The following is a 21,457-nucleotide window of genomic DNA, read 5'->3' as shown; positions in this document are numbered from 1 at the left end:
TTGGCTGTTTGGGGTCTATAAGTTCTGATTTTATAAAATGTATCTAGACTCCTTGCTTCCTAGAGAAGGGGAGGGAGAAACAAGAAGGAACACCTGGAAGGTAAGATTCTAGAAAAAGGAAAGAGGGTAGGTTAGCAACTGCGCTCTGGTATCTCAGACCTAGCCAGTTCCCTCCTAGGGTCTTCCTGCCTCCTGAACATTCAGGTGGTTGTACCATCCCTTGGGATCTGGGCAGCACGGGCTCTGAGCGGCTTGACCCCTGGGTATGGAGGCAAGAAGAAGCACGGGTGGACCCCGGTCCTCACTCTGAATCTCTTGCTTGGAGTGGGCACTCCTGAGTCTGGAGCGATTCTTGGGCTCTGGAACCACGGTCCCATACCATCCCCTAAGGGAGCTGGCTGCGTCCGCAATGAGCTTGTCTACCTCGTGCCAACACCTTCGATGGGAAGCAGGCGTTGGGAAGTGCCCCGGGTGCGCGCCCCTTCCCTCGCGCAGTACTCCCGCGCCCCTTTCTTTGCTCACACGTTCCAAGGACGCGTCATAGGCGGCACACCTAACAGTGCGCGCTTTGCCTGGGGCCCCTTTGGCAGCTAACGGAAACCTCTCTGAGCCACTGACTCCATTTGAAGGACCCGACCTTGCAGAACTGCTCCTCATGGGCAGTTACCTGAGCCGGAATCGCCCTCGGCTGCCGTCCTCTCCTCTGCTGAGTGGGGACCAGACCGAGACAACTGAGAGCCTCAGGCCCGCGCCCGCGCACCCCGCCCGCGGTGTTCCCCAGGCTGGCCGGGTTCACTTGGCAGCCCCGACCCTGGACGTAGCTCGCAGGCTGTCATACGAGGATCTTGTGGCTTCACCACGTCGTCGGCGGTGGAGACATCGTCGGCGGTTTGCCATAATCCATCAGCGGCAATATCCAATCCAGCATGCCCGGTGTTTATTTCTGGGGGTCTTTTCCTCTGTGCCCCAGACCGGCCATCCGAAGCCAGTGCTGTCTGCTTGCAGCTCCCAGATGTTCTGCACCTCGGTGATCCTGAAGATGGCATCGGCTAAGGGCAAACTGACCCTCCGTTTGGCTCTGAAGCAGACAGTCATCTGTATGTGGTCTTCACTGTCGGGTCACCTCCCAAATCTGTGTGTAAGGGAGACCTTGGTGAGGGCCCTCGAAGAGAATGGTCAAGCGAGAGCCAAGGCAGAGAAGGACCTGACCTCCCTGGTCGAGAGCAGGGAAGGGCTGGCAAGGTCAGAGGAAGGGTACCCGGTCCCCGAGAGGCAGGATGATTTGAGAAGGGGCGCCGAGGGCAGCCGGAGCGTGCAGTCAGCGTTCAAGCGGCTGATGGTCAATGGAGTCCTCTCTTCCTTCGTGCCCAGGCCTGGGCCTCTGAAGAGAGACTTCTGTTCCACGAGCTTAGAAGATAGCCTGATAAAGAAATCCCACACCTGCTTTTGGAGCTCATGCAGCAAACGCAACGCCATCACCAGCTCTTACAGCTCCACTCGAGGTTTCCCGCCACCGCAGAGATGCCGTCGAGGCGCTGCCGGGATCCGGGGCGTGGCCTCATCCCAGCCCCAGCTGCCCACGAAGAAAGCCAGTGAGGAAAGCTATTATTGTAGCTCTTCAGCCTCAGTAGAACCACAAAGGAGGATCAGGAGTGAAAAGGTTGCAGATGCACGTTCTGGGCAGAAGCAAAGTTTGAGGAATCGCTCACCTCCATCCGACAATTCCAGGCCTCGGAAGCGCAAGATTCCTCTACTGCTGTCGTCCGGGCGAAATGACCCACTGATCCTGCCCCCACCACCCCAGCTAGGTTACCGAGTCGCTGCTGAAGACCTTGACTTAGAGAAGAGAGCTGCGATGCAGTGTATCAACAAGGTCTTGGAAGGGTAAGACTGAGGCCATCTCTGACCCCAGCGCCCCTCAGCCTTCCTGTTTGTGCACACTCCCCCCTCCCGCCCCCACCACTAATGCACAGCAGAAGAACTTCTGGCAGATGCAGAAGGCACCAGGCCCAGGGGCCTTCCCATAGTCGGATGGAGGGCCACCTCCATGGGCTGTTTTCCTTGGTTCTCCCTAAACCTCTCTGCCTTGCTTGGCTTGGCTGTAAAAAAATTGGTCCCCTTTCCCTGGCCCACCAGGGTCTATTCCCACAAAGTGTGCTGGTCTCACTGGTTCCTTGGAGGAGAATTGTAGGAAACCATCCAAGTCCAGCTATGCCCAGGACATTGGCCCTATGCCCCTATCAAATAGTTAGCTCTCTCCATAGAGACGATGTACCATTCCCATCGTCTTTTTGCCAGATGGGCCCCTAGAAATTGGGTGGCTGAAGCTTGTTAGGCTGGCCCACCCTGTGGTCAGGATCTCTGCAACAGAAGAGGGAAGCTTTGGACCAGTTTTTCTCCAGGCAGGAGCAGGCAAGACACCCACTTGCTGCCGTAATTGCCCTTTCCCACCTCCCCTTTTGCTTAATTAGGCCCTTGTCAGTCTTTCTGCTTTCTACATATGAACACTTGGTACCACATGAACATTCTGGAAATGAACACAGTTATATGTGTCACACACATATGTAATCATATATATTTATATGTAGTCATAATATATGTGTATAATGTATATTATGTGTATATGTATTATATATTACATAATGTAATGTATATGTAATATACATAATATATACTACATATATGATATGTAATGCACATGAATAATATATATGAATATATAACATACAATTCATATGTATAATATATGTATATAATACATAATTATAATGTAATAGAATACATAATATACAATATATGTATATTATATACATATGTGTAATATGTAGGTGATATGTATAATAATGCATAAATATCATATAATATGTATAATATATTACATACAGAATGTATAATGTGTATTATAAATAACAATATGTATTGAATATATATGTGACTTTTTGTTAATTTGCCAAATGTTCCATGTCTTTTCTCTTTGAACATAGTGGAGGAAAAATCTATTTGTATAAGTAACTAGCTTTAACCGTGTTAGGTTTTCTGTGGCTCAGCTGATGGGAAAGTAGCATCACTTTATGCCTCTAGATGCTGACTCCGGATTTTCGTGTTCAAGTCCATGGGAAGGCAATCCACACACTAGCCTTTTCCCACTGCTGGTTCTCACCTGCCCACCTGACATCACTATGGGCTTGATCAATCTAGCATATGTTAGGAAATGACATGTGACAATTTAGTCTTGATTCTTAAATTTGGTGCAATTTTAGACTTAAAGGACAGTTTACAAAGATAGTACAGAGAATCCCCATCTAGTTTTCATTGAGCTTCTCTTAATGTTATCATCTTACCAAACAGTTACTGAAACCAGGAAACTAACATTGATGTGATGCTATTAGCTAAACTTCAGACTTTAATTGGATTTTCCCAGTTTTTCTAGTAAAGTTTTCTTTCTGTTCCAGTATCAACCCAGAATCCCAAATTACATTTAGTTGTCACATCTCCTTAGTCTCCTCCAAAGTGACCGTTTCTGTCTTAATGCCTTGTGTAACCTTGGTATGTCTGAAGAGTACTGATTAGGTGTTTTGCAGAATTTTCCTGGGTTTGGATTTTTCTGTTTTTTCAGACCATTGAAGTTATGGATTTTTAAGATAAATCTGTGATTCTTGCTTTTTAAAATTTGGGCTCTGCTTTTTCATCTATTTATTTATTTTAATTATTGTCATGGTTGGATTTACTTTTTCCATTTTGTGACTTATTTTCTATTTGTGTCATGTGTGTTTTTTGTTTTGTTTTTGTTTTTTGCTTCTCTGTTCTTCCTTTACTACCTTTGTTTGTGTTAAATACATTTTTAAGTGTGTCATTTTAATCTCTCTTCCCTCTTTATTTTTACCTTTTTTAAAGTTATTTTCATAGTAGTTGCTTTAAGAATTACAATACGCATCTTAAATTTTCAAATACCTACTTCAGGTCATCCAGATGGCGAATAAACACACAAAAAGATGTTTAATGTCATTAGTTAGCAGGGAAATGCAAATTAAAACCACAAAGAGCTATCACTACACACCTATCAGAATGCCTAAAATAAGTAGTGATAATATCAAATGCTGGTGATGATACGGCAAAACAAGGTGATTCAAAAATTGCTGGTCAAAATGCAAAATTATATAGCTACTCTGGTATTAATGAGGGCAGTTGCTGTGATGAGCACTGGGTGTTAAATGTAAGTGATGAATCACTAAATTCTACACCTGAAACCAATTTTACCATATATGTTAACTAACTAGAATTTTTTTAAAAAGATTTTATTTATTTATTCGACAGAGATAGAGACAGCCAGCGAGAGAGGGAACACAAGCAGGGGGAGTGGGAGAGGAAGAAGCAGGCTCATAGCGAGGAGCCTGATGTGGGGCTCCATCCCATAACGCCGGGATCACGCCCTGAGCCGAAGGCAGACGCTTAACCGCTGTGCCACCCAGGCGCCCCAACTAACTAGAATTTAACTAAAAAAATTGAAATACAAAAAATTGATACAGCCACTCTGGAAAACAGTTTGGCAGTTCCTTTGAAAACCAAAAATGGACTTACCATTCGACTGAGCAATTGCACTTGTGGACATTTATCACAAAGAAATGAAAACTTATTTCCATGGAGAAACTTGTTCATCAATGCTTATAGCAGCTTTGTTCCTGATACTCCCAAACTGGAAACTACTCGAAGGTCCTTCAGTGGATGAATAGTTAAACAACTATGTACATCCATACTACGAAATACTATTGAGCAATAAAAAGAAATGGACTATTGATATGCACAGTTTAGATGGACCTCAAAAGAATTATGATGAGTGAATAAAACCGATCCCCAAAGGTTACATAGCATATGATTCCATTTATGTAACATTTTTGAAATAACAAAAGTGTAGAAATAGAGAATAGATTGATGGTTGACAAGGGTTAGGCATGGGAGGGGGAGTGGATGTATGTGGCTAAGAAGAGATGTCATAAGGGAGGCTCTTGGTGATGGATTAGTTCTGCATATTGATTGTGGAGATTATACAAATCTGCATGTAATACAATTGCATAGAAATATATACACACAAATAAATTCATGTAAAATAGTGAAATCTGAATAAACTTTGTGGATTGCACCAATATAATTTTCTTTGTTTTTATGTTGTACTGTAGTTATACAAGATATTGTCATTGAGGGAAGCTGGTTGAGGGGTATATGGGAACTCCCTGTACTTTCTCCCCAATTTCCTGCAAATATAAAATTACATAAAAATAAAATTTAAGGGGCACCTGGGTGGCTCAGTCAGTTAAGCATTTGCCTTCGGCTCAAGTCATGATCCCAGGGTCCTGGGATCGAGTCCCACATCAGGCTTTTGGCTCAGTGGGGAACCTGCTTCTCTCTCTCCCTCTGCCTGCCACTCCCCCTGCTTGTGCTCTCTCTGCTGTCAAATAAATAAAGTCTTCTAAAAATTTTTAATTTTTAACTAATTATATACTACAGAAATTGTATAGGAAGGTCCTGTGTACTTTTCACCCAGTGTTAATGTTGTAAATAGCTATAGCACAATATAAAAAACCAGGAAATTGACATTGGTACAATCTACAAACCTTATTGATATTTCACCAATTATACATGAATTCATTTTGTGTGTGTACATATATAGGTCTATGCAGTTTTAGCACATGAACTTTACATAAACACCACTACATCTAATATACAAACCATACCATCACCACAAGACCATCATGCTACACCTTAATAGTCACCCCACCTCATCCCTAACCCCTGTAAACCACTGATCTGTTCTCCATTTTTATAATTGTTATTTCACAGATGTTAGATAAATGGAGTCATGCACTATGTATCTCTGATACATGTTTTCCAAGACCACCAAACTATTAACTCAGTCCTGACACTAGCTACCTGGAGATAGGATTAGATCCCACAGATTAAAAGCTTAGTACCACAAGACTGTCCCCACTTCAGAATCCATTCACAAGTCCAAATTGTTACTGACCCCCTCCTCAGGTTAATTAATTTGCTAGAGTGGCTCACAGAACTCAGGGAAACATTTACTTACTTTTACCATTTTATTATAAAAGATATTATAAAAGATATAGATGGACATCTAGATGAAGAAGTATATAGGGTGGAGTCCAGAAAGGTCCTGAGTGCAGTAACTTCTGTCCCCATGAAACTGGCATGTGCCACCTTCCAGGCATGTGATGTGTTCACCACACTGGAAACTCTGCAAATCCTGCCCTCTTGGGTTTTTAATGGAGACTTCATTACATCGGCACCATTGAGTAAATCATTGGCCATCAGCGATTGAACTCAACCTCCAGCCCCTCTCTCCTCCCTATCAGTCAGATGATGGGGACGAAAGTTCCAATGCCCTGGCAGCCAGCCCCTAGGCTTAGATTACTTAAGAGCTTTCCAAAATTCACTTCCTTAACATACTAAGGTGTGGTGGGAAGGGATTTGTTACAAATAACAAAACATTCCTTTCACCTTTATAGCTCTGATGCTATTTGAGGAACTGAGGACAAAAGACAAAATATAGCAAAAGATGCTCCCATTACTCTGACTACTTAGGAAATTCCAAGGATTTTAGGAACTTTGTGCCAGAAATAGAACGAAGATCAAATATGTATTTCTTATAAGTCACAAAATCACAATATTTTTTAGAGACTGGCTTTATTCACTATGCATAATTTCTTGAGGTTTATCCAAATTGTGTATATCAACAGTCATTCCTTTTTACTGCTTAATCATATTCCATTTTATGGATGTACCACAGATTAACTTTTTCACCCACTGAAAAATCTTTGGGTAGTTTTCAGTTTAGGGTTGTCAGGAATAAAGCTGCTAAACATTTATAAACAAGTGTCTTCATGAGAAGAGCTAAGATGGTGGACTAGTAGGAAGACCCTATGCTTGCCTCATCCCTGGAACACAGCTGGATAAAGAAAAAATCATTCTGAACACCCAAGAAATTGATCTGAGGGTTGACAGAATAAACTACACAACTACAGGGAGAGAGGAGGCCAGTTTGTGGACGGTGGGATGTGCGGAGACATGATTTGGGGAAGAAAAGGATTGTGGGTACTGGGAGGGGAGGGAGCCCTGGTCACAGAGTGAGGTGAGAGAGAGGAGAGAGAGGAGCTCACAGAGGATCACACAAGGAAGATAATTCCCCAATGCCACTGACTGGGTAAAGGAGAGGGGCTGATTATCATGAGTTTTTACAATCAGCGGAGCTCAAAGACTGGTTTTAGAGGTCCACACCCTCGCTGGTGTTGAGTCTGGTGGCTCCTGCAGTGCTTCTGTGGAAAAAGAGGGTAGAAACCCAGGAGCAGACAGATCCCCAGATCACACTGGGAGAGACAGTTCCCCCTTCTTGGAGTGCATCTGGGAGAAGTGCCATTGCCTCCAAGGGGACAAAAGAGCTGGCAGGTGCCATTGCACTCCCCCACCCCTTAGCATAGGAGTAGAGATGGCTAACCTGGACATTGGCTTTTTGCTGTGCTTTACTCTAAACTATAAGCTCCTGTGTGTTGGTGCAGTGGCCCTTCTGGGACAAAACTGCACTGACCACAGGGTGGCAAGACTCACCCCCAGTGTGGGTCTGCACCACACCGGGTCCCTAAAGTTTAGAGTTTTTTAAACCCACCTTGTCTGCCTGGGATAAAGCACAGGTGCACTGTACTGCCACACAGGCAGATAGCCTGGACACAGACAGGGTGAAGGCAGGGATCTGAGGGATGCCCGGGACACATGAGGGGAGATTAGATTTTTTGGTCTTCTGTTAGGGCTTCTGAACATCAGCAGGAGTAAACTCCCCTCTCCAGAGCCAAGGGAGAGGGCTGGTACTATTTTTTCTCCTCTGTCCATCAGCATGGACTGCCTTCAGTGAGGAGCAGAGCATCAAAAATGGACGCCTGAGCCTCTTATATCAAGCCACATCCCCCTGCACTCAGCAGGTGCTTCTTTACTAGGGTAAGTTTGCCTGGGAACCAGAGCTGGGGACCCCTCTACCAGAAGACCAGCACAAACCCTCTGCATACACCAAGTCTACTGGCCATAGAGTGCCATAAAGCTTTAGCTTTACTGGAAATAGCATCAGATCTCTATTAGCAAGCAGACCAGAGCACTCCTAGTTAAAACTCACCACACTCTGTACAAGGTCCCCAAACTCCCCAGTGTAGGCAAGGAGAAACTCTGCAGAGGGCTGGCCTGAGGGAAAGAGCAGCCAAAACACAGCAGCAGAGTGCACACAGCATACACCAGAAATACTTCCTGAAGAACCAGGCACTGGACAGTATATGACCTCTCCTTAATAAGTCATTATTCTCTGGAGCAAGAAACATAACAGGCTTTCCTAACACAGAGAAGAGAACAGAAACCTAGACAAAATGCCAAGATGGAGGAAATCATCCCAAAAGAAAGAAAAAGAAAGGGTCAAGGCCAGGGATCTAATTGAAACAGATATAAGTAATATGCCTGATCCAGATTTTAAAACAGCAATCATAAGGATATTAGCTGGGTCTGAGAAAAGCATAGAAGACACAAGGGAGTCACTTCCCACAGAGATAAAAGACCTAGAAATTAGGCCAAAATAAAAAAAGCTATAACTGAGATGTGAAACAGCTGGATATAATGATAAATGGATGGAAGAAACCAAAAATAAATAATTGATATAGAAGATGAAATTATGGAAAATAATGAAGCTTAAAAGAAGAAGAAAAAAAATATTAGATCACAAATGTAGACTTATGGAACTCAGCAACTCCATAAAGCATAACATTCCTATCATAGGAGTTCCAGAAGGAGAAGGGAAGGAAAAAGGTGCAGAAGGTTTATTTGAGCAAATTATAGCTAAAAACTTCCCTAATCTTGGGAAGGAAACAGACATCCAGATCCGGGAGGCAGAGAGAACTCCCATCAAAATCAACAAAGCAGGCCAATATGAAGACATATCGTAGTAAAATTTGCAAAATATAGAGATAAGGAAAAAGTCCTAAAAGCAGCAAGATAAAAGAAATCCCTAACTTATAAGGGAAGACAAATAACGTTAGCAGTAGATCTCTCCTCAGAAACTTGGCAGGGCAGATAGAAGTGGCATGATAGAGTCAACGTGCTAAAGGGGAAAAAGAAGCAGTCAAGAATACTCTACCCTGTCATTCAGGATAGAAGGAGAGATAAAGAGGTTCTCAGACAAAAATTAAAGGAGTTCATGACCACTAAACTAGCCCTGCAAGAAATATTAAAGGGGACCATTTGAGTGGGAGAGACAAACTAAAAGTGACAAAGACCAGAAAGGAACAGAGACAAGCTACAGAAACAGTGACTTTACAGGTAATACAATGGCACTAAATTCATGTCCTTCAGTAACCACTCTAAATGGACTAAACACTACAATCAAAAGACATGGGGTTTCATAATCAATTAAAAAAACAAGACTCATCTATATGTTCCCCACAAGAGACTAATTTTAGACCTAAAGAGACCTGCAGATTGAAAGTGAGGGGCTGGAGAACCATCTATCATGCTAATGGATGTCAAAAGAAAGCCAGAGTAGCCATATTTATATCAGACAAACTAGATATTAAACCAAAGACTACAACAAGAGATGAAGCACTATTGCATAACAAAGGGGACAATCCAACAAGATCTAACAATTATAAATATTCATGCCTCCAACCTGGGAGCACGCAAATATATAAAACAACTAATAACAACTTTGACAATAATACAATATTAGTAGGGGATTTTACCACTCCACTTATAGCAATGGGCAGATCATCAAAGCAGAAAACCAGCAAGGAAACAATGGCTTTGAATGATGCACTGGACCAGATGGATTTAATAGATATATTCAGAACATTCCATCCTAAAGCAGCAGAATACTCTTTTTTTCCAGCGCACATGGGGCATTCTCCAAAATAGACCACATACTGGGTCACAAATCACTGTTCCTGTAGATTGTCTCTGCTCACTGCTTTCAAGAGCAAAGAGGTAACTGACTTTCCTAACATATGGAAATAGAGAAAGTTTGGCAAAATGAGGAGAAAGAGGAATTTATCCCAAATGAAAAAAAAAAAAGGACCAAATCACAGCAAGAGACCTAAGCAAAACAGCGAAAAGTAATATGCCTGATAGGGAATTTAAAGTAATAATCATAAAGGTACTTGCTGGACTTGAGAAAGAGTGGAGCACATCAATGAGATCCTTAACAAAGAGATAAAAAAGAACCAATCAGATATGAAGAATACAATAATTGAAGTTAAGTATACATTAGATGGACTAAACAGCTGGCTAGAAGAAGCAAAAGAACGAATCAGCAACCTGGAGGACAGAGTAATGGAAAGTTATCAAGCTGAACAGATGAGAGAAAAAAATTATGCAAAATGAGAATAGACTTAGGGAACTCAGTGACTCCATCAAATGTAAAAACATTTGTATTATAGGGATCCTGGAAGAAGAAGAGAGAAAAGAGGGCAGGAAATGTATTTCTTCAAGAAATAATAGCTGAAAACTTCCCAAATTCAGGGAAGGAAACAGAAATTCAGATCCAGGAGGTACAGATATCCAACCCAAGGAAGTCCACATCAAGACACATAGTAAAGTGGCAAAAAGCAGGGATAGAGAAAGAATTATAAAAGCAACAAGAGAAAAGAAGACAGTTACATATAAGGGAAACCCTATAAGGGGATTTTTCAGTAGAAACTTTACAGGCGAGAAGAGAATGGCATAATATTCAAAGTGCTGACAGGAAAAATATGAGGCCAACAATATTCAGCAAGGCTATCATTCAGAATAGCAGAGATACAGAGTTCCCTAGAGAAACAAAAATTAAAAGACTTCATGTCCACTAAACCAGCCCTACAAAAAATATTAAAGTAGACTCTGTAAATGGAAAGGAAAGGGCATAAGTAAGAGAAAAATAGGAAGCACAAAAGGAGTAAAAATAAGAATATCAGTCAAGGGACTCACAAAATAAAAGGAAGTAAAACATGACACCATATACCTAAAACGTGGGGAAGGGAAGAATAAAGAATGTTATCAAATTTAAGTGAACATCAACTTAAGATAGACTGCTATATGTAGAAGATGTTATATACATACTTAGTGGTACAAATAAAAAACCAGTAATAGATATGCAAATATTGAAGAGAAAGGAACCCACATGTATTACTAATGACAGCAAACTTAGGGTGAGAGAAGACAGCAAAGGAAGAAAGGAACAGAGAAAATCCACAAAAACAATCACACTAATTCCAAGGGATATGTGCACCTCTATGTTTATTGCAGCATTATTTACGGTAGTAAAACTATGGAAAACCTAATTGTCCATCGATAGATGAACAGATAAAAAAGATGTGATAAATATATACAATGAGACATTTTTCAGCCAAAGAAGATAATGAAATCTTGCTATTTGCAACAACATGGATAGATCTGGAGAATATAATGCTAAGTGAAGCAAGCCAGTCAGAGGAAGACAGATACCATATGATTTCACTCAGATGTGGAAGTTTAGAACAAAAGAAATGAACAAAGAATAAAAAGGAGACAACCCCCAAAACAGACTCTTAACTATAGAGAACAGATGGTGACTAGACGGGAAGTGGGTGGGGGAATGGGTGCAATAGGTAAAGGGATTAAGAGTACATCTCTCTCTTTTTTTAAAGATTTGTTTATTTGAGAGAGAGAGAGAGCCAGGGGAAGGGGCAGAAGGAGTGGGAGAGAGAGAGAATACCAAACAGACTCTTCACTGGGTGCTAAGCCCGATGAGGGGCTCCATCTCAGAAGCCTGAAATCATGATCTGAGGTGAAATCAGGAGTTGGACACTTTCACCAACTGAGCCACCCAGGTGCCCCTAAGAGTATACACTGCATAGTGAGTAGTATATGGAATTGTTGATTTACTATATTGCACACCTGAAAAAATATAACACTGTATGTTAATTACACTAGAATTAAAATTAAAAAAATTAAAAATCCAACAAACAAAACAACCTATAAATGAATTCAGGGAGAACTGATATCTTTATTATGTTGAGATTTTTGGTCCTTGCATGTGGTATGTCTCTCCAAGAATTTAGGTCATCTTTGATTTCTTTCATTTGCATTTTGTAATTTTTATCACACAGATCCTATTCATATTTTGTTAAATTTATACCTGAGCATTTCATTTTCTCCAAAGCAATTATAAGTGGTATTGTGGCTTCAATTCTCTACCTGTTCACCATTAGTATATAAAAATGCAATTCATTTTTGTGTATTCATCTAGTATCCGGAGAGCAGGTCAAGCTCAATAATTTGCTTTAGGGGAATTTATTTTGCAGATTTTCCTGGGATTTCCTACATAGACCATCATGCCATTTGGAAATGGAGTTGTATTTTTCCCTTTTCAATTAATATCCCTCGTATCGCTTTTAAGTGACTTATTACAGTGGCCAGATCTTTCCATGTTGAATAATAATGACAGCCAAAATTCTTGCCTTGTACCTAATCTTAGAGGAAAAGCATTCAGTCTTTTACCATTAATTATGACGTTGGTTGTAGATTTTTTGGTAAGATATTCTTTATAAGGTTGGAGATGATCACTTCTATTCCTACTGCAGTAACATGAATTTTTTAAAATCAGGAATATGGCTGTTGAATTTTGTCAAATACTTTTTTGTGCCAACTGATATGGTCATACAAGATTTTTCTTCTTTAGCCTGTGCAGATATGGTGAATTATATTGATTGATATTAGAATACCGAGCCAGTCTTGCATACCTGGAATAAATTAAATCCCACTTCTTCATGATGTATTATTTGTATACATTGTTGGATTTGATTTGCTAAAATTTTGCTGAAGATTTTAATATGTATATCCATGAGAGATTTGGTTTTTTATGTGCTGTATTCATCTGATTTTGGTATCACAATACTGGCAGCAAAAAATGATTTGAGAAGTATTCCCTTCTTATATTTTATGGATAATATTTTATAAAACTGGCAATAATTCTTCCTTAAATATTTGGTAAAATACTCCAATGAAACTATCTGGGCTCAAGGATTTCTCTTGGGGAGGTTTATAGTTATAGATTCAATTTCTTTAATAATTTTAGGAATAGTCCCGTTATCTACTTCATCTTGGCTTAATTTTCGTAGTTTGTGGTTTTGAAGAATTTCTCCATTCCTTTAAGTTGTCAAATTTATGAACATAAATTTGTTCATAGTATTCCCTCATTATTCTTTTAATGGATGCAAGATCTGTTGCAATATTTTCTTTAATTACTGATAATTGGCGATTAATGTCTTATATCAATCTTGACAAAATTTGTGGATTTTTTTTCAGAAAAGTAGGTTTTGTTTAACTAATTTTATCTATTTTCTTCTTTCAATTTCATTGGCTGCTGCTTTTATCTTTTTTTAAAAAGATTTTATTTATTTATTCAACAGAGATAGAGACGGCCAGCAAGAGAGGGAACACAAGCAGGGGGAGTGGGAGAGGAAGGAGCATTTCTAATATAAGCATTTATTGCTATAAGTACCTCTCTGAGCACTGCTTTAGCTGCATCCCACAAATTTTGATACCTCATGCTTTCTATTTTATTTCCTGTGGGACTCATGCATTATTTAGAAGTGTGCTATCTAATTTCCAAATATTTGGATTTTTTTTTTGGCTGCCATTCTGTAATTGATTTCTTGTTTTAGTCTAGTATGGTCTGAGAACATACTCTATGATTTCTACCCTTTTAAATTTGTTAAGGCTTATTTTATAACCCCAGATAAGGGTTATCTTGATAAGTGTCCTATGGATGTCAGAAAAAAATGTGTATTTTACTGTCTTTTTGTTGATAGCATTGCTGGATTCTTCTATTTTGCTGATTTTCTGTGTTAATTTTATCAATTGATAAATAAGGACTGAAGTCCTCAACTCTACTTGTGAATTTGTCTATTTCTCCTTTCAGCTTTCAGATTTTTGCTTTGTGTATTTTGAAGCTTTATTGTTTGGTACGTATACATTTAGAGTTGCTGTATCTTCTTGGTGGATAGATCCTTTTGTTATTATGTAATGTACCTCTTTGTCCCTACTAACTTTCTTTGCACCAAAGTCTACTTTATCTGATATTAATATAGCCTTTTCTGATTAAAAAAATGTTTGCTTGGTTTATCCTTTTAATTTTCAGCCATATGTATACCATTATGTTTGAAGTGAGTTTTTGCAGCCAACATATACTTAGTCCTGCCAAGCTCTTTCAATTTGTGTATTCAGGCCACAGGCATTTAAAGTAATTATTGGTATATCAGGGCATGCATCTGTCATTTTATTATTTGTTATCTGTTCCCTACATTTCTCATTCTTCTGTTTCTTTTTCCTTACATCCTGTGAGTTACCTGAGCATTTAGAGTTCAATTTTGATTTGTTTATAATGTTCTCCAGCACATTAGTTTTTCTGTAGTTTTCTTAGTAGTTGCTGGGTATAATCTTACACATGTGTAACCACAGCCTACCAGTGTTGATGTCTTACCATTTTAAGTGAAATGTAGAAACTTTGCTTACCTTTATACTCTCCACTTTTAAAATATAAGTATTTCCATTATATACATTGAACACCAGATCAGATGATGTTACAACTTTTGCTTCATCCATAAAATGTGATTAAAGAACTCATGAGGTGAAGGATTGTGTATTACATTCACTTCTATTTTTATCCATTCTATTGTTTCTTTCCTGAAGGTCTCAACCTCCCTCCGTTACTATTTTCTTTCTATTTGGAGATCTTCCTGTCTGTTAACAATAAATTCTCTTAGTTTTCCTTTGTCTTAGAGTATCATTATTATTTCCCATTCATTCCTGAAGGAAGGACATGGGATTCAAAACTGACAGTTCTTTGCTTTCAGTACTTGAAAAATGTGCCTGGCCTCCACTGTTTTAGATGAGACTTCTTTTGTCATTCAACTTGGTGCTCCTTTCCATGCAATATCTTGCTTCTCTCTGGCTGTTTTAAAATTGTTTCCTTGTTAGATTTCAGGAGTTTAATTATTAGCTTTTGGAAGTTTAATTTTGCTGTGTTTTGGCATGGATTTTTCTTTTCTTTTATCCTGTTTGGGATTTGCTCAGCTTCTTGAATTTGTAGGTTCATGTCTTCTGTCAGATTTGCCAATGGGCTTTTCAGACATTATTTCTTCCAATACATATTCATTTCCTCCACATTGTCCTCTCCTACTCCTGGGGCTCTCTTAATATGAGTTCTATGAAGGCTAGACCTCCTGTTTCTATAGTCTCTTAAGCTCCTGAGGGTTGTTCCTTTGTTTGCTTGTTTGTTTTGGTCTACTATGTTCTGTTCAGACTGGGTAAATTCTACTGATTTGTTTTCAAGTTCATTGATTCTGTTCTCTGTCATCTTCACTTACTGTCGAGTCTGTCTAGCAAGTTTTAAAATTTTATTGTGTTTCAGTTTTACAATTTCCACTTGTTTCTTTTTTCACCATTTTGTTCTTTATTTATAACTTCTATTTCATTGCTTAAAATTTAATTTTTTAAAATTTGTTTCAAGAGAGAATTTGTAGTTGATTATTGAAGTATTTTATGATGACTGCTTTAAAATCCTTGTCCATCAGGGTTCCTGGTTGCCTCAGCTGGTTAAAGTCTGCCTTCAGCTCAGGTCATAGTCCCAGGATCCTGAGATTGAGCCCTGCATCTGGCTCCCTGGACCCTGCCTCTCCCTCTCCCTCTGCTGCACTCCCTGATTGTGCACTCACTCTCACTCTCTCTGTCAAATAAATAAATAAAATCTTTAAAAAAATCCAACAAAATCCTTGTCTGATGATCCATATTACTTGTCGTGGTATTGGTGTCAGCCAGATGTCTTTTCTTATCTAAATTGTGGTTTCACTGGTTCTTGGTATGAGGAACAATTTTTCTGTTATATCCTCAAAGTTTTTGTTATGATGTTAAGAGATTCTTTACCCTATTTTAATCTTCTATTTAGCAGGTAGTTTTGCTGTTGGGGGTTAGCCTTTAAATTCTGACCTATTTTTATGAGCTTGACAGTGTAGCTTTTGGAGCCTTGCAATGCTGTTCTGATCTGCTTCATTCTTCTGGGGCTCCTGGGACTCCTGCTCAATTGCTGCTGGTGTTGTCTGTGGGGACAGAGAGTGTTCACTGGGTTACCTGGTGTCCCTGGGTTACCTGGTGTCCCTGGGCCACCTTCTGTTTAAGAGGGGGGTTGGGTCAGAGGCCATTTCTCTTGGGTCTCCATATGCCACTGGTAAAGGGCAGGGAGACCAAGGGCTTTGCTGCTGCTGCCGTTGCCATGGGCAGTTGGGGCTGCTTGCTGATGACTTGGTTGTGGAGTGAGGGTTGAATCTCCCCCCTCAGTCTCTGTTGGGCTTCTCCTTTTTTGTCCTTCGGCCAGTGAAAGCAGGATTTTATTACTGTTGTCGTTTAGTAGACACCCATTGGTAGTTCCAGGTTTCAAATCTCTCTGGCATCAAGTCCTGGGTATATATGACCGATTAAAAACACACACACACAGGGAACTCACCCCATGTCACTACTAAAATCATGAGGTTCCTAGTCAGTCCACTTTCATTTTTCCAGCCTTCAGAGTGTTTTTTTACTGTCATCTGTATAATAATTTCTGAGGTATTTTGTTGCATTAGAAGGGAGAAGCAGGAAATAGTAAGTTTATATCATCTTGTTACAGTGCCGGTGTCTCTAACATTGCTTTTCGAGGAGAGGCTTTGCTGACCACCTCACTCTGCCATTCAGGAAGCCCCATCCCCAATTCAGTTTAATTGTAAATTTCCTGACAAAAGTCTCATTTATTCCACACTTGTATCCTCCTCTCAAGGGTCCTAGCACAGTCCCAATTACCCATCACATATTCCCATGAATTTTAATTGTTACTTAAAATCTGCTTTTTAAATGAGTAAAGAAACTAATTATATTACATAAACATTTTGGGATCATTTTTTCCCTGTATTCCTGGTCTGTTCTCTAGGTTCACCTTTGTTCTTGCTGAAATTATTCTTCAATATTTCCTTTAGTGAGGCTGTATGGGAGTAAGTTTTCTTAATTATTTTATATCTTCAATGACTTTTTTAGCCCTTACTTTTTTTAAGAAAAAGATTTTATTTATTTACTTGACAGAGGGAGACAGCCAGTGAGAGAGGGAGCACAAGCAGGGGGAGTGGGAGAGGAAGAAGCAGGCTCCCAATGGAGGAGCCTGATGTGGGGCTTGATCCCAGAACTCTGGGATCATGCTCTGGGCCGAAGGCAGATGCTTAATGACTGAGCCACCCAGGCACCCCAAGCCCTTACTTTTGAAAGATAATATAGATAGGTATAAAGTTTTTAGGTTGATACATAAATCCTCTTACCACCTTGATATTAGGGCATGGTTATCTGAAGACACTATGAGTTTTGAGTCTTTGGGCAAGTACTTTCCCATGGATAAGATTTTGTGTTCTGGTCTCATGGTCTGTCATTCAAATGTGGACTCGTGTGTTGGGTAAGTTATTAATCCTGTTTCCTTACAGATAAAATGGGGATAATCATAAGCGAGAGTTATAGAATGCTTATATAAGTGCTTTGTCATTATTACCCTTTTTATTCCTCATGTAGTCACTATTATTTTGTCTTTTACAGATGATGAAGCTAAGATCCAGAGCAAACTCGAGGACAGTGACATCATGACTCATATGCATATGGGCTGACCCTCAAATCTGAGTGTCTAGGCTTTACTCTGTGCTTGTAGTGCAATATTACATTCCATGTAGGGTCATTTTGATACTTAAATAAGATAATCATCTAAAGTGCTAACTGTAGTATGTGACTTATACTTGTGCTTGGTACGTTTTATCCCTTATGATTTCTTCCCCCTCTGCTGGCCACATCTGCGGCCCCACACTCCCTTAGAAAATCCTCCCATTCCCCTGGGCTGTCATGGGAATGCTCATGTGTTGGCTGAGGTGCTGGCCCAGATGCTTCTCAACTTCTCATTCCTCAAGCTGCCAACGGTGGTACTGGCCTCCATGTAGAGCCCCAGGGAAGCACCTCGTCTCCATCCCAGATCTATTTTTTGTGTCATGACATGGAAGCATCTGCATTTATGGCCAGAGCATCATAAAACCTCTTTTCAGTAACACCATCAGCTTCTCCATAGGTGCTCAGATCAGTATACGGGACCATGTTAAGGAGAGATGTCAATCTGCTATCCCCCATACACCTTCCTCCTCCTCCTCTCTTGCCTCCGCCCCCTCCCCCAAATTTCCCTTGTCTTCTTATCCCATTGTCCCACTTCCAGCCACTCATATTCTCCATTGCTAGCTTTACTGAATCAAATTTAGTTTCCTCCTTTAGGACACTGAGAGCCACAGGGCAGAGCTTCAACAGTTCAAGCTAAAAGAGAACAAAGTGCCTGAGACCTGAATCAGAGATAAGTCCTGAAAGAGGAGGGGGAGACTGAGGCAAGGCATGCCACCAACACCAGAACAGAGGAGGGACAGAGACAGATCTGCTGAGAGGTAGAGAAAGATGATCCCCCAAGTCCCTTTCAAGGGGATTGAGGAGGAGGAGGTCCCGTAGCAGCATCTCTTTGTGAATGACAGACACATGTGACAGGCACAGTAAGACTCTCACTGCTTAATGTTGGAGGCTGGCATTTGTTTACTACAACCAAAACTGAGCTTCAGGGGTGGCAGCACCAGGGGGACTGGAAAAGTCGGCTGTGTCCAGAACTCCTGGTCCTTCCCCTAGCAGCAGTGATCCTTTAAAGAGATACACAACAGCCTGGCCCTCAGCTCGGGGCCTCAAGATATAATGGATGGTTCAGAGGACAGGCCAAATTCCACATGGCTTATGTGCAAGGGGAGTGTCTAGCAGAGCCTGAGAGACCCTGGGCTCCTGGAGGGGCAACCTTCTGGATGAGGCAAGTGCTGACCTGAGGCAGGGGTCCCCCCTGCTGCCACTGCTGAACCGTCTCCTGAAAAAACACAAGGCCTTGGGTTTATTCTCTGAGATGCTGCATTTTGTACTGTATTCGATTTTGTCTGGTGTGGCCATGAGAGGCAGGGTGTGGATCTTTCCTGAAGGATGTGGATATCATTTGTATCCCACATCTTATAACCCAAGGTGTCCACAGACAAGTGAGTGGATGTAGAAAGGTAGATGGGAGCCAGGCAAAAGAGGGAAGCTTGGGGATCAGTGCTTAATTTCCTATGAAGTCAATGGAGTCAAAAGAGGTAGGCACACCTTCCTTTACAATGCAGCTTAAAAAAAAAAAACTTCTTTTCTCCCCTTTCTCTCCCTGCATTTATCCAATATTAACAACATTCTCAAATGAATGTATATACACATAAATGCATATAAATGCATAAACACATAAAGGCATATAAATATATATACACATAAATGGCACACAGAAAAAGTTACAAAAATGGGGTTATAATGTCTCTGCCTCTTAACGCATCTAAGAGATCTGCATGAATCAGTTAATAGGGATCTAGCATATTCCTTTTAAGACCCTAATCCTGAGTGCCACCTTAACCCTAAAGTACCAACCCAAGCCCTAACCTTAAGGTCTTAAATTTAAGGCCCTAACTCCAATCCTAACATTAGGGTCCTCACCAGAACCCTAATCCCCATGCCCTAATCCTACCCACCCTAAGGCTGACTTGAGGTCTTACTCCCCAGGGGAGATAAATCGCAATGCACCCCCTCACTATTGAGGAGCACCGGGACATTTTTTGCAATAGTATTCTTGTATGTGATCTTAATTAGTGAATATTTCCTCAGAATTTCTATCCAGGAACGAGATTATAGGGCCTAAGGGTGGATCTTTCTAACGCTATGAAACATTGCCAAATTGTTTCCCAACGCGGACTGAAAGGTATTTCCTCCTGTGATGTGTGAGAAGCCCCATTTTTCCTCATCACCAACCAGATACAGGATTTATCACCTCCAACTTCTCTCCATTTTAAGTAGCCATTGACCAGGGGAGCTGGGTGGGAAAACAGGTCCCACACATTCATTCCGAGGCGCCGAGGAACTGCCCCCCCGCCCCGCCCCGGTGGTCCGCATCCGCCCTGGAGAAGGAGACCTGGGAAGAGGTAGCTCCGACCGCCCATGCTAACGTTCTCAGAGCATCCCTATGAGCCGCCCCCTGGAAATAAGTGAGGCCCAAGAAGAGAGGCCGGGACAGGCTGTGCGCTCATTAAGGGGGAGTGATGGTCTCCTGGTGCCACCCAGCCCAGGGCGCCCACTCCCAGTGCTCATTGCCATATACCCCGTGATCTCCGCAGTCCGACCCCTGACGTCCCGAAATGAGTCGGACGTGCCCAGGTCAGGGGACACTGTGGACGCAGGCTGCTTCTCTGAGCGAGCTTCTCTGTACCTTAAACATTGGGATATACCTGTTTCATTGGGGGTGGGAAACCCAAGACGGGAGAATTTGGCAATTAAGAACGGGGGCCAGAACAGGTAAGGCCGGAAAGAAACCAAAGGGAGCACGGAAGGGGACTCAGAGAGTGCGAAAGGATTACAGGAGAGAGGAATCCGAGAGACACAGAAAGACGCCAGGCAGCTGGCAGGGCGCCTGGGTCCCGGTGCCGCGCCCAACCTGGAGCCGCCAGGCTGCAGGGGAGAGCTCCTCTGCACGCAGACACCCAGAGGCACCAATCGGGCGAGCGGGTTCCGAGCTCATTTGCATGTGTATTCCGAGCTCATTTGCTTCCTCCGGGCGCCACCTCGGTGCTAAACACAACTGTAGTTAGGGGGATTTCCCCACTAGAGCGAAAGCCTACCCCAGCCGGAGGTGCTCTCCCAGAAGGACCCGAGGACCCCAACTGGGTCGTCCCGGGACAGCAACGCTCCTTGCAGTAAGGCACAGAGCAAAAACATTGTGAAAATGGAGACAAGTGGAGAATTTCCAGAGAAGATGGGGAGAACAGGATAAAAGCAGGGTGGGAGCGCGAACAGGGCAGGGGAAAAATAAAGGCAAAACCGCCTGTCCCTACTCACCGGCACTCCCACCGCGGGCGCGCCCAGCAGTAACAGTCCGGTGGGGTGAGACTTGGCCGGCTCAGCTCGTCATGCTTTCCAGGGAGAAAGGAAGTCAAGGACAGCAGCGAGTTGGGGTCGCGGGCAGAGGTGGCCATTTAGTGCTCACAGCATGCAGAAGGAGGCAGCACTGGGCGTTCTAGGAGGTTGGGCTCAGCTCTCCCGGCAGAAGAGAGCTTGGGAAGCAGAGCAGGGGAAGTTTCAGGAGGTGGACCTGCGGGGACTTTTGTCCAGCTCTGCTTGTCCAGAATGCAATCAGTCAACCGTGTAGGGAGATGCTGGAGAGGAGGGCACAACCCCCCAGGAACACTCCCCCACTCTGTCCCTGGTCTTTCAGTGCAGCGTTCCTCTCCTCTGGAAGGCCAAATGCTTCTAATGTATTGGCCTG

General features: G+C 41.9%; 1 protein-coding gene across 1 annotated transcript; it reads left to right on the top strand.

Annotated features, from left to right (window-relative positions):
* Positions 1-655: 655 nt before the first annotated feature.
* On the top strand, positions 656-17,697 carry LOC109490965 (nuclear envelope pore membrane protein POM 121). The gene is made up of 2 exons (XM_034655716.1): positions 656-1,884; positions 17,659-17,697. The coding sequence occupies exons 1-2, from the start codon at positions 656-658 to the stop codon at positions 17,660-17,662; spliced, it is 1,233 nt and encodes a 410-aa protein (XP_034511607.1). The 3' UTR covers positions 17,663-17,697.
* The last annotated feature ends 3,760 nt before the right edge of the window (positions 17,698-21,457 follow it).

This window comes from Ailuropoda melanoleuca, chromosome 3 (assembly GCF_002007445.2).
Source record: "Ailuropoda melanoleuca isolate Jingjing chromosome 3, ASM200744v2, whole genome shotgun sequence".
In the NCBI taxonomy this organism is placed as follows: Eukaryota; Metazoa; Chordata; class Mammalia; order Carnivora; family Ursidae; genus Ailuropoda; species Ailuropoda melanoleuca.
Note: the sequence above shows the minus strand (reverse complement) of the source record. Positions and strands in the feature narration are given on the sequence as shown.

Coding starts and splice junctions, on each gene's coding strand:
- LOC109490965 (XM_034655716.1), top strand. CDS start 656: ATGGGCAGTTACCTGAGCCGGAATCGCCCTCGGCTGCCGTCCTCTCCT.